Source organism: Leptonotus elevatus, chromosome 7, assembly GCF_054856555.1.
Source record: "Leptonotus elevatus isolate MCC_2025b chromosome 7, RoL_Lele_1.0, whole genome shotgun sequence".
In the NCBI taxonomy this organism is placed as follows: Eukaryota; Metazoa; Chordata; class Actinopteri; order Syngnathiformes; family Syngnathidae; genus Leptonotus; species Leptonotus elevatus.
Genome location: NC_141245.1, coordinates 25,031,056 through 25,043,593, shown reverse-complemented (window position 1 = coordinate 25,043,593; position 12,538 = coordinate 25,031,056). Strand labels below are relative to the sequence as shown.

The following is a 12,538-nucleotide window of genomic DNA, read 5'->3' as shown; positions in this document are numbered from 1 at the left end:
GCACAACCATGTGTTGCCTCAGCTGCCACCTCAAATCCTCTCCTGATTGGTCAGCCCTATCCAAGCTGCTTCCACGCATTCGAGGAATGTGGCGCTCTCTCATCAAATGTCTTGAGCTGATCTCCAACTCGTCTCTCTCGACAGGCCGTCAGCCCCTCCCCAAGCTCGGAGATCCATAACTTGGATTCTCCCTCCTTTTGTAACAACGCGTCGGCCGACTCGACGCCTCCCGGCAGCAAAAATCCCAGTTTCGAGGTCCGACTGCTGGACGACTCGAAGCAGCAGCGGGTGAATAATAAGGGCTTCAGGGTGTCTGAGATTCTGGGGACTAACAACTCCTGCCGCTCTTCTATTCGAGAGTTTTTTACCAATTTCGCCAAATAGTTGCTACTAGTGATGGCAAAATGAAGCTTCATGAAGCATTTGCGATATTTTTTGACTCCTCTAGATGGCACTCATGATTCAAAGATGCAATGCAAATGTAATCCATTTTCATTGCACTTGCCTTTATCTTTAAACCAAGAGCACCATCTAGAGGAGTCAAAAAATATCGCAAATGCTTCATGAAGCTTCATTTTGCCATCACTAGTTGCTACTCTCTCTGTACTTTGCTTGTTTTCTACATTTTGGGTTCTTCTTCTCTCTAACTTTTTTCCTCATATGACACTCCTTTTTTTTTTTTTTTTTTTTTTTTGCATGCTAGAAAGGCAATAGACTTGCAAAGCCGGCTTTATCATAACGCTTTATTTATTTAACAGTAAAAATTATTCTGGGATCTTCGAAAAATTCTCTGTGTGTCCATCTGCTATAAAAGGCAAATGTGTAAACCTATTGCTTCGATGTGGGGCGGGGCTAAGCAAGCAGCAACTAAAAAAACTCTTGTTTGGGCACGCGAGACCGACGCAAGGTTTACACATTGCCTGCCCCCTTAAATGAAAACGTGTGCTGGGTGCTTAAGGCTCCAAAATTGAGTTGAAATGGCTCGACAAATTGTTCTAAAGAAAGACAAAAAAACCTCAAGGAGTGTCCTTGGCAAGGTTAGTGTAACTGTTCACTACCACTGAATAATCATCTAACAGCTGTGTATGTTATTGTTGTGCGTGTACAGTGAACCCTTGCTTGGGGGTGTCAATGCGGAGTTCCAATGTAGGAACATCTTGCCAGCTTTCAATATTGCTACGCACTTGCCATTGGCAAGTTTACAAAAAAACGGTGATGGCCTCACATCTTTCCAAACGGTGATTGAATTCTGATCATTCTACTTTGTATTACAAACAATTCTTCATCTTTCTTTGGCCAATCTAACGTTGAGCAGTCGGCCATTATTAGCATTCCGGATGTTTCTCTGCATTATCATGATAAGTTTCCCGCCAGATTTCTCCACAGGGATGTGATTTTTCCGCTAATTCGCGGAATTCCGCTTTTTTTATCTCCAAAAATAAAATGTTACAATTTTTGAAGTGGTAAAAAATCCGATTTCGTCTCTCGACAGCGTTCCATTTGAGTGTTTCCGTAACTGAAATGAAACGGATCTTGCGATTGGCTGAAGTCTCCGTGTTGACCAATAAACGCGCTTGTTATAAAGGCATAGGAGTATGCCGTTGTTCATTTCTCAGACGTTTTTGCCGGGTGTTTAAAGAAAGATGTCCGTGATCGAACGCAAAGATGCTCCGCGAGTTAAGGAAATTGACAAGATCGTAAAAAACAAGTTTCGATGGGACCGGTTGGAGAAGGATATATCTGCAAATGTCGGAAAGAAGACTGTGACGAATTTGTTCAGTGACTTTATTCGGAAGATCGATCGTGCCGGGAAAGCGCTTTGCATTTGCTGCCGTGATACCGTTGACGATGGTGCGAGAGGTTTCAAAGCTCTTGAAAGTCACGCAAAGAGCAAAAAACATGTGAAAGAACTCCAGTCAAGAACAACAAATGATTCCATCGCTGGAAGTTTCGGTGCCCAAACGAAAACTCCAAAACTTTACGGCCTCCATCCCTTATTGACGTCACAATCGGAAGCGGTAATCGAGAGACGTGAACCACCCCAACAACCTGCACCAGTTGCTGACAGAGTCGTGAATTTTGAGGTCGGTGGTAAACGTTTCAAATGAATCGAAATCAAATTTTCGAAAATATTATAACGTAATAAAAATGGCCATAAATATTTAACATGGTTAATCATTGACACAAACTCAAATGAATGCTGCATGTTTGCACTTTTCAGCTTTCAATATGTTGACTGTCTTGATGTATGCAGTTAGAGATGATCTTAGTCAATCATGCATTCCACGAATGCATGATTGTGTTTTTACCAGAGCTTGCTGCATGAGGTATTTTATGTTTTTGTTATGCATTATGTATTAAATTAAGAATGATTTATTGCATGGTAAATATATATGATGATATTCTCAGTGATAGTTTTTAAAAGCAAAGGCAGTCCAATGTTTTTGAATGTGACTGATTTTGAGTTGACTAAAACTGCAATTTTATATGGGATAGTTCAATATACATTGAAAATTTATGCTGTTGTTTTGTCTATTTCTTTGTCATCTGAGTGCATTGAAAGTACTTAAAAACACGGAAAACCCATGAGCTCTGGACCGAGCTGAGTGCCCGCGGCCCTCAGACCCCCGGCTAAATTTTCAGATAATTTCACTTTGGTCAAATCACATCCCTGTCTCCAACATATCAACCCCACGAGAAGCCCGTCAGCACATTTTCTGGAATCTTCATCGCGCCGCCGTTTTGTTGTCAAAGACGGCTGACTTCTCAGCTAAGGGGCCAACGATAGCTACTCCTGCTTTTGCGCTAACATGACGCCTTATAAGGGAGAAAGGTGAAGGGGTGCGTTTGGGGCGCCATCTTAGGGAAAGTGTTACGTTGTACAGAAACATTGTGCGCGCGGTTGAGTTTGCGAATTGGCAGGGGTTCACTGTATTAACCTTTTGCCGCCTACTGCATTGCCGCCGCGCGTGTGCATACGTGCCTAAAAAAAGCACATCTCCTGCTTTCAAACAGCTTTTGCAAGCAGATGAAGACACGAACGAGGACGACGTGGCGCTCTCCATCAGCTCCCTCCCTCCCGAGTTTCACTGCGGCGATACTTTGGATGTTGCGCACGCGTTCTACAAAGAGCTGGACCTGCACGGCTGCTTGCCCAGGTACGCCCTTCGGCCCTCCTCCTCTTCCTCGTTGACGGGAAGTAATGAAGGACAAATACTTGCCTTACTGTACAAAAGCAGATTTTCGGCGACTATTACTTCTCTTGACTTGTTCTAAAGATTTTTTTTACTTATTTCTACAGTTGAAAATTAGATCCCGTGGTGCATCGCGTAACCTAACTTGAGTTTTTCAAGACGTGAGTGATTCCTTGATTTGAAGAGGGCAGTTGCTTCCTTCAAGCTCTTTATTGCCACTCTCAGTTGAGGTATAAAAACAAAACAAAGAGAATTACAAAATGCCATTGATGGGCTGTTGAAACGAGAATTGATGTTGCAGTAATAAAAAATGTCAACGTTAACGTGAAGCCACGTCAGCTGGCGCTACAAAAGACAAACTTACTTTCTTCACGTAGTGTGGTTTGCAAGTATTATGCTGCCATCTGGTGGCCAAATCCTGCACAACAGATGGATCAGCACAATGCCAATTGAATTATCATGATGATAATTTAGATTTTATTCAATTGTATTATTGTATGTTTTTTTATAAAGCACAATACCGTGTTAAGTTTTCCAAACATAAATAAAGTAATTAAATCAGTACTTTTACTTTTGCCAGATTTTAACTCATTGACTCGCAGCCATTTTCACTGAAGCAACCCCCTTCGCTCCCGGCTGTTTTTTCTGGCTTTTGACTGATTTTGCAAGGCCCACAGGCTATTGTGTTCTATTGCTATAAAAACATCAGGGGAAAAGTTTATTTGTATCTGTTTAGGTTTTGCAGCAATTAGCATTAGAATATAGCTAAGTTTCATCATTATTCACAAATCTGTTTAAAACGGTGGGAGAAAGAGCTTGTTGCAACATTGCCCTGGCTGATCTCTTATACTCGTTTTTTTGGGGGGTTTGAATGAGTTAAGTAGCTAGTTAGAGCACAGCTTGCGTCGCTACTTTTTGTCGTCCGTGCTGGCTAAACACGACGACCCAAACTCTTCTCCCCATCAGCCTGGCAGAGGAGGAGCGAGACGACGACGGCGGCACGTTGGAGTCGGGCTCCTCGCCGCCACCTTCGCCTTTCTTCTCCGCCATCCTGGCGGCGTTCCAGCCGGCGGCGTGCGACAACGCCGAGGAGGCCTGGCAAGCGCACCTGAACCAGCTGGCGTCTGACTCGGACGGCTCCTGCACCGTCTACACCTTCCACGTCTTCTCCTGCCTCTTCCAGGTACGCCGGTATGAGCGGACCTCGGCAAAGTGAAGCGGCGACGGGATCGCTCCTCGGCTTGAGCGACTCTTGGAAAAGAAAGCTTTTGTGTCGCAAGAGGTCCGCTTGATTAACAAAGAGCCAATTAGTCATCTTCCGAGCTTCATTAAACAAATGTTGCCTTCACTGACCAAAGACGACAGCACAGTGTATGGGAGGGACTAAAGCAATGCGGCATTTTAGAACCGTTTGTAACATTTTAAGACACAAAAAAATAATGAAAAACAGCCCAAATGTGAGCATTTTCCCTCCATGAAAGCTGCTCAATGCCACTCTCAGTTTGAGTTTAATGTCGAACTTGCAAGTTGTGTATTTAGAACAACCGCATAGCATTGCCTTAGGAAACAAACAATGCAAAATGCCATAGACGACGAGCTAACACATTAAATCTACACACTATGCAAAACGCTATTGGTGTGGCAGTGTTGTAACACTCGAAGTAATGGCTATTCGAATGCATCAACACATGTAAACAGACAATATAATAATACTGACAGTCATATATTCTTTATCCTCTGTGAAAAACAACTGGAATAACTGTACTCCGCCTCTTGCCGATAAACAACAGGAAAGGGGCCCTGGCGCGCCCCGCGACCCAGTTGGGACAATGAATGAATTGCTGCAGCTTTCGGAGTCAACCGCAGTAGTTGTGAAGCTCTTCTTCATTTGTGTCTCGCATGACTGTATGATGCTGCCCCCCGGTGACCAAGTCACACACACCACACGCCGCCCAAATCAATCAATCAATCAATCATGATGCACAACCTTTTTGGGGGAGGCTCAGGATATCTTCATAAAAATACTGATCTGTCAAATAAGCAAAGTGCGCATTACGTTTGCGCATGCGTGAAAATCAAGTTTGAAAAAAAAAAAAAAAAACTTGCTACCGAACAAAGCCGTCATTTGAATGGCGGCAAATGGAGTGCTGAAAGTGTTCGCGTAATATCATAATTACTTTGCTTTATTGTTGGACAGAGTGGACAAACTGTGACTTGATGTGTGTTTTTGCACGGCAGAGTATCCAGAGCAAATTTAGCTCACTGACCTGCGACGCTGTGACTTCCCTCAACGGCCGCCTGAGAGGATTAGGAGCAAAGTTCCTGAGGTCGTCCCAAATGCTGACCACGTGCGCACAGTGCCCCCTGTTGTTTATTGACGCAGACACAGTGAGGAAACATTTCCATTTTAAAGTAGGGATGTAACGATATCCAAACGTCGCAACACCATATTATCACAATATAAACCTCTCAATATGATAATTATCACGATATTGTGGGGAGGATGGCGAGAAAAAAAAAATGGTCATGATATTGTAAAAAAAAATTAAAAATAAAAGCACATTATTATAATAGTGCTTTTGTACATAAACAAGATACAATCTCTCATAACACTTAATATTGAGGCACTTGCACTCTAAAAACAGTTGGGTCAAAAGTAACCCAATTATGGGTCAAAAATGGACCGATCCACTTTATGGGTCAATTTGATTCAACTTTCTGGGTTGTTTTATGCAAAATGACCCATTTTATTTGACCCAAGTTAAGGATCTGACCAATATTTATCAGTTGTGTTACACTAAAAGACCCAAGTTGGGTCATATCGACCCAAGTAGAAGATCGGTCCATTTTTGACCCATAGTTGGGTTCTTTTTGACCCAACTGTTTTGAGAGTGCGCTAATGCACGCACGCATTCTCGAACTCAAGTTCCTCCACACATTGACTCAATTCACAAGCATATTACGATTACATCTGATTATTAGTGTGGATTGACCATCCACCAGAGGGCGCTAGAACTGCACACATGGAAATCTCACTTGCCATTTTTAACAGATGCGATGCATTTGATATTGTGACACGACGACGGCGATATTGTGGCTGTTTTAATATTGCCATATCACAATATTACCATTATCGTTACATTCCTAATTTTAAACAGTGTGGTCGCTTTGAAGGTTAGCTGGCCCGCAACACTTTGTGTTCACAGATCATGTCGTACGGCCTCCTGGAGAAAATGAAATTCAGTGTGTTGGAACTGCAAGAGTATCTGGATACTTACAATAGTAAAAAGGAGGCAACTGTCACGGTAAGGACGGCTGTGACGCAACTTTTTTAATATTTTTTTACCGGAACATACTGTATTCGAAAGAGGATTAGGGCCAATGAAGAGGGGAAAAAAAGGTTGGCAGGATTCTGACTTAATTCTCAGAATTCCCACTTTAAACAAAGTGAGAATTCTTTTTTTTTTTTTTTTTTTTTCTTTCTTCCTTTTAAGAGCTCAGTATTGTTCATTCGGAAATGTCATCACATTGCTCTTTTTTTTGGTTTTTTTGGGTTTTTTTTGTGTGTGTGTGGGTGAGTATGTGTATGTGTATGTGCGTGCGTGCGTGCGTGTATTTGTTAGCTCACCAGAAAACCTATTAGAAAAAATCTCATACCGTTCACCTAAACCGAACAAGTGAGAATTCTAACTTTGTGACGTAAAGCTATGAATTGTGGGGGGGGGACGTCAGTAAGTGAGAATTCTGACTTTAAAGTCAGAATTCTGAGATTAAATTAATCCTGCCAACCATTTTTTTCCCCCTCTTCACTGGCCCTAATCCTCTTCCGTAGTGTCGACATACAATACTCGTCTATCAAGAAAATGTGTGGTTCGTATTCTACAAGGTCGTCCGTATTGCCAAACCAGTGTAAACCAGGGTTCCGTATATTCATGTGTCTTGATGTCAGGTTGAGTTGTAATCCTTCCCCTTTTGTCATTCAAAGTGGCTGAGCAGCTGTAAGGCCACCTTTTGCCCGAGTCCTGGCAGCGCAGCGACCACACGACAAGCCGTGGAGCAGGAGGAAAAGGTAACAACAAAGAAAAAAAATAAACATTCCAATGTAAACGATGTCTATTTACCACATCGATCACAGCTTTGAAGCCACCTTTTTTTGAAGTCGGCCGAACTGTCGCCCCGTGCTGTGTCCAATTAGCGACCTCTAAAATACAAGGACTTTGCAAAAATCTTCTTGCCGAAACCTTCTTGCTGAAATATGATCATATCCTCTATATGGGAAACTTTAATATTCACGTGTGCTGTCCTGAAAAATCATAAAAGTTGAGTTGAGTACTGTTTATCCGCGTTGTCACTTGCTCTTCTTGCCCCGTGCGCTGATTCGCTAGCTAACAGCCAATCACAGTGATCAAATGCCCCCCCGGCGCCCGGCGCCGATTCAACATGTCGAATTGGCTGGAAACTGCTTTTAGTTGTTAGTTGCCATGGTAATGACAGCCTTGGGAACTGTTTTTAAATTTGAAAAGAAATGCACAATATGTCTTCTTTAATGTTCTTTCTGCACATTTTGTAGCAGGGAAATTAAGCGTGGCCAATATTTCAAATCCATTTTTTTTAATCCCTCATAGCGGCAGTGATTCCCAACTTTTATTGCGCCAAAGTGGCATATTTGACATTAGAACTGCCGCGAAACAAAAATGTCACCAAAAGTCTGAATACAACCCAACTCAATTTTTTATTCTAACACCAAATCATTGTCACTACACGTTGCTAGCACATTTCAAATGTCGATCAAGTGTTTTTGGACCAATCACGTGAAATTGGATCGTGGCTCAGTGGTTGGAAATCACTGCATGCGCATGTGACCAAAATCCTCCTTGTAAAAAATGGAAAGTGACTTGCACGGCCCTCCTTTGATTCTCTTTTCTTGCTCATTTATGTTTTCTGTCCTATAACATGCTCGCTTTTGTAGCAAATGGAATCTCTGGCTGTAAGTTGGACCGGGCTCTGTTGTCATCATTAATTTAATGTCTAAATTAGCTTTTTTTGTAGTTGCAAAACGAGTGAGTTTTAGAAAAGCTCAGAATAAAAATGCATGAAAATGAGGACCCAAAATCAAGTTTTATTTTTATTTTTTTTATGTTTGTTTTTAGCAACTGGAGCTGTGTCAACGACTCTACAAACTCCACTTTCAGCTGTTGCTGTTGTTTCAGTCCTACTGTAAAATGGTTGAGCAGGTCCACGCAATAAGATCTCTTCCCAAAGTAAGTACACCAAAAAATTTAAAAGAAAAACAACGGTGCCTTGACTTACAAATTTCATTCATTCTGTCACTCAAAAAACACAAGTACTGTATAATATTTTTGTTTCCCTATTGAATGAATGGAAATGCCATTAATTTGTTCCAAATAATGCAATTTTATAGCCTGTTTTTTTTTTAACTCATTCACTGCCATTGACGGCGACAGACGTCAAAAATTATTTTAACTATTTCTATTAGTTTAACATTTTTTCCCACTTTTGTTAACAAGAGTATGGAAATCTAGAATTGCTTTTATTGTACATTTCGAACAAATATAAAATGTGTGATTATCGTGAGTTAACCAGTGAAGTCATGCGATTAATTACAAATTAAAATTGTAATCACCTGACGCCCCTAATTTCTAATAATCTTTTCTTTTTCTTTTTTTTAAAAGAAGAAAAGAAAAGATGATTAAAAATTGGTCAGGCAATACATTTTTTTAATCGCATGACTTCACTAGTTAACTCACGATTAATCACAAATGTTATATCTGTTCTAAATATACAATTAAAAAAATCTAGGTTTTCATACTTTTGTTAACAAAAGTAAAAAAAAAAAAAGTTAACTAGTAGAAATAGTTCCAATAAATTTTTGACGTCTATCGCCGTCAATGGCAGTGAAGACAAAAGAACTCTACAGTATTGTTCTTAAAGCGTACCGAAATAACAATTGAAAAGAATCTAAAGAATTGAACAGTTGGAGTTGAATTGACATTTTGCAACCGCCTTGACTTGACTTGACTTGATGCGCCCGCCTCAACCCGTAGCTAAGCGACATGTCCCGAGAGCTGAGCGACTTGAGGAGCCGCCTGAGAGCGGCGTTGGCGGAAGATGACAAAATAAGGCGAGCCGAGCCGTCCGCCTTCAGCTCGTCCGAGGCGGCCGTGCAGGCCATCCTGGAAGTTCTCAAGAGCAACGGCTTCATCTCGGCCATCCGCTACATCCGCGAATGCAGGTGAGAAGGACCAAATCGGAACATAACGGGGAATATGGATTCTTTTTTTTTTTTTTCATTTATTATTATTTTTTTTTTCTTCTCTTTTTCTTTTCTTTTTTCTTCTCTTTTAAAGAGCTCAGTATTGTTCATTCGGAAATGTCATCATCATTGCTCTTTATTTTTTTAATTTATTATTATTATTATTATTATTATTATTATTATTATTATTATTATTATTATTATTATTATTATTTATTTTTATTTTTTTACATTTAAATGACACAAGCAAATCTTTTGAAGCCGTTTAGAATTTTGATAGCTTGTGATGTCACAGTGGGGCGACGTTACGCTGAGCTTCTCTGGCCCTGACTTGGCAATTAAATACGACTGCCTGCATTAAAAGGCAGTTTTGAATCTTAAGTGACGCTGACGTGCACGTTTTTGAAACGTGGAAGGAAGCCGGGGGATTTGCAGAAAACCCACGCAAGGGCATGCAAACGCGACTTTGAAACTCCAATCCTGGCTTGAAACCCTACTTTGAAACCATAACCTTATCTTCAAACCCTTATTTAAAGGAATACTAGACTCATTTAGCCAAATAAATAAGATAAATAAATAAAAACATTTTTTAATTAAACTAAAAAATAAATAAATAATAAGCAAGTATATATTTTATCTATAATTACTTTGATAAATTCATGATTTTTCATGTACAATTAATACCAATCACGCTTTCCTATTTTCTGGGTATGGTCATGTGACTTTAGCAAACTGAGCCATGATTGGTTGTTACCCGTTTCCTGAGCACGTATGATGTTGTCTACAGTTGACAGCAAGTGGCAAAACGTGTTTTGAAAGGTACATGAAAAATAATGAAGTTATCAAATTCATTCTAGACACAATTTTAACTTTTTACTTCTGAAAATGGCTAAATGAGTGAAGTATCCCTTTAAAACCCTTATCCATCGTGAAACCCTAATTAAATCCCCCTGGAAGCCTTCATTTGAAATCCTACCCTTTTAAAGCCCTAATCCTGTTTTAAAACCTCAATTTAAAACCCTAATTTGAGACCCTAATCCTATTTTTATTAAATTGTACATATTCCAATTATTCCATTCTTTGAATCCAAATTTTAAACCCTAAGACGAACTTCAGAGCCTATTTGTGAAAGCTTCATTTAATCCCTAACCTTTATTTGAAACCCTAACTCTGAATATTCCACAATATTTAAGTTTGATCTATTTTTGTTGTTGTACCCATTTCACTGTAGTGTGTTTTACTTTGTACTTGTGAACGCCTTCAGTCAACGACTACGACTTAACCTTCAACTCGTTATCTTTTTGGATTCCAGGACAACGTGGCCCAACGACATCTTCGGCGGCCCCTCGGAGGACGAGATCCAGACGCTTCTCAGCATTTACTTCCGCCACCAGACGCTGGGCCGGACGGGCACGTTGGCTGTGGTGGGCTGCAAGCGGGACCTGAGCGACGTCTCGGCCGAGCTGACCGAGCTCAACGGGGAGTTGCGCAACATGATGGGCCGGGCGCGGGGCTACCGGGCCGTCGCCGCCTTCCTGCCCGATGCCAAAGTGTCGGGATCCAGTCTGTGACCGCCGCGCTCGCCGTCTGTTCTTGAGTCGGCATTCACAAGCAAGTGCGTCCGGAAAGTGTTCACACACACAATTTGTCGCATGAAAGCGTTTTTAGAATCAATCCCTCAGAGTTCTACAACACCAACATGAAATACATTTTGAGGGAAAGTGGTTTGCAAAATATTTTACAAAGAAACGATAATGATGAAAAATCACAGCGTGCATAATAGACGTGCTTTGTCAGACGCACACGAAATAGAGAAATAACATACCAAAGCTTTGCAATTCATCTTAAAGGGAAGTTGTGCAATTTTCTTTCACGTTTGTGGAAGAATTTTACTGTGCAGTAAAGAATGTATTGGAGAGGAAAATGTAAAGGGAGGACGTATTACTTAGTAATGTGTGCGTGTGTGCGTGCGTGCGTGTTCGTGGGGGATTCATCTGGCGGCCGTTTAGATGGGAACGGACGCCGATTGGAACCCACTGTAGTCCAACTACTTTTGAAATGCTGCAGAATTCCGTGCTGTTTCAGCACCGCCACCTGGCGGTCGGGAGGGACGAAATATAGAACTACTGTTATGCTATATGTGAGTTATGTATTACTAAAAAAAAAAAAAAAAACACTTACTGTACTTTGTATGTGGAGCAGCTTTTTAGCAAATGACACATTATTTATATTAAAGGAAGAACTATTTTTTCGAGCCTGCTACACACACTTGCAAATACCAGTCTGTTTATGAACAAACCTATTTTCAATGAATAACTGTATATAGTGCTATTGGAGTCTTTATCTGAGTCTATTTTTAGCAACTTGCGATGTGATTTGCATATATATATATAGTGGAGGAGATACATATTTTTAAAGTTGTAGTAATAGTTGGATGTTGAATAGTCTTTGCCTTTGCCATGTAATGAAATTGGTGTCATGTACACTTATGTCAAACAAAAATAAAAAAAAATCAAATGTACTTATGTCAAATATTGCTCATTAAAAGGATGATTGTTTTGGGAACACTCCATCAGAAATGTGGGAATCGTGAAAAAATGTACTTCTACACTGTAGAACTGCATATAAGTGGCTTATACTATGACATTATAAAAAAATCAACTTCTGCTCATTTTGAACACAAACAAATCAAGTTATACTGTATAACATGATGATGTTTGGCTTCAAATTGATCAGAAGCTGATTCTATTTTAGTAAAATACATAACATTATTTGTTTTCAGTTGTCTCTGCATCCAGGCCGACACAAGTTCGATTCGGCAATCGGCACATTGATCTGTGTATTGCCGGATAGCCGATAGCCCATACACGCCGTTGAAGCCACATGGCGGCCATCTTACTCCTCCCATCTCGTGAGCAGTCTATTATACGGGGTGGGGGGTGGTGGGGTGCCAGCCTGGTCACTTTTTTTTTTTAACAAGTGGGCGGTATGTGCTGCTTTGAAGACCCCTTTTTTGCTTTTATCGCTCAGTTCCTTAGACCCCAGTATTAGATCTGGCAGAGGCATATTT

At 40.7% G+C, this 12,538-nt stretch overlaps 1 protein-coding gene across 3 annotated transcripts in view; it reads left to right on the top strand.

Moving 5' to 3' along the window:
• frya (furry homolog a (Drosophila)) overlaps positions 1-11,989 on the top strand; it is a 79,071-nt gene extending 67,082 nt beyond the window's left edge. For all 3 annotated transcript variants that reach the window (XM_086079790.1, XM_086079788.1, XM_086079789.1), the window contains 10 exons: positions 145-288; positions 3,016-3,158; positions 4,161-4,377; positions 5,433-5,582; positions 6,401-6,499; positions 7,180-7,263; positions 8,164-8,181; positions 8,345-8,455; positions 9,260-9,447; positions 10,781-11,989. In XM_086079790.1, coding sequence (XP_085935916.1) covers positions 145-288; positions 3,016-3,158; positions 4,161-4,377; positions 5,433-5,582; positions 6,401-6,499; positions 7,180-7,263; positions 8,164-8,181; positions 8,345-8,455; positions 9,260-9,447; positions 10,781-11,039 — 1,413 coding nt within the window. In that variant the 3' untranslated portion in view covers positions 11,040-11,989. The remainder of the gene's footprint in view (positions 1-144; positions 289-3,015; positions 3,159-4,160; positions 4,378-5,432; positions 5,583-6,400; positions 6,500-7,179; positions 7,264-8,163; positions 8,182-8,344; positions 8,456-9,259; positions 9,448-10,780) is intronic.
• The last annotated feature ends 549 nt before the right edge of the window (positions 11,990-12,538 follow it).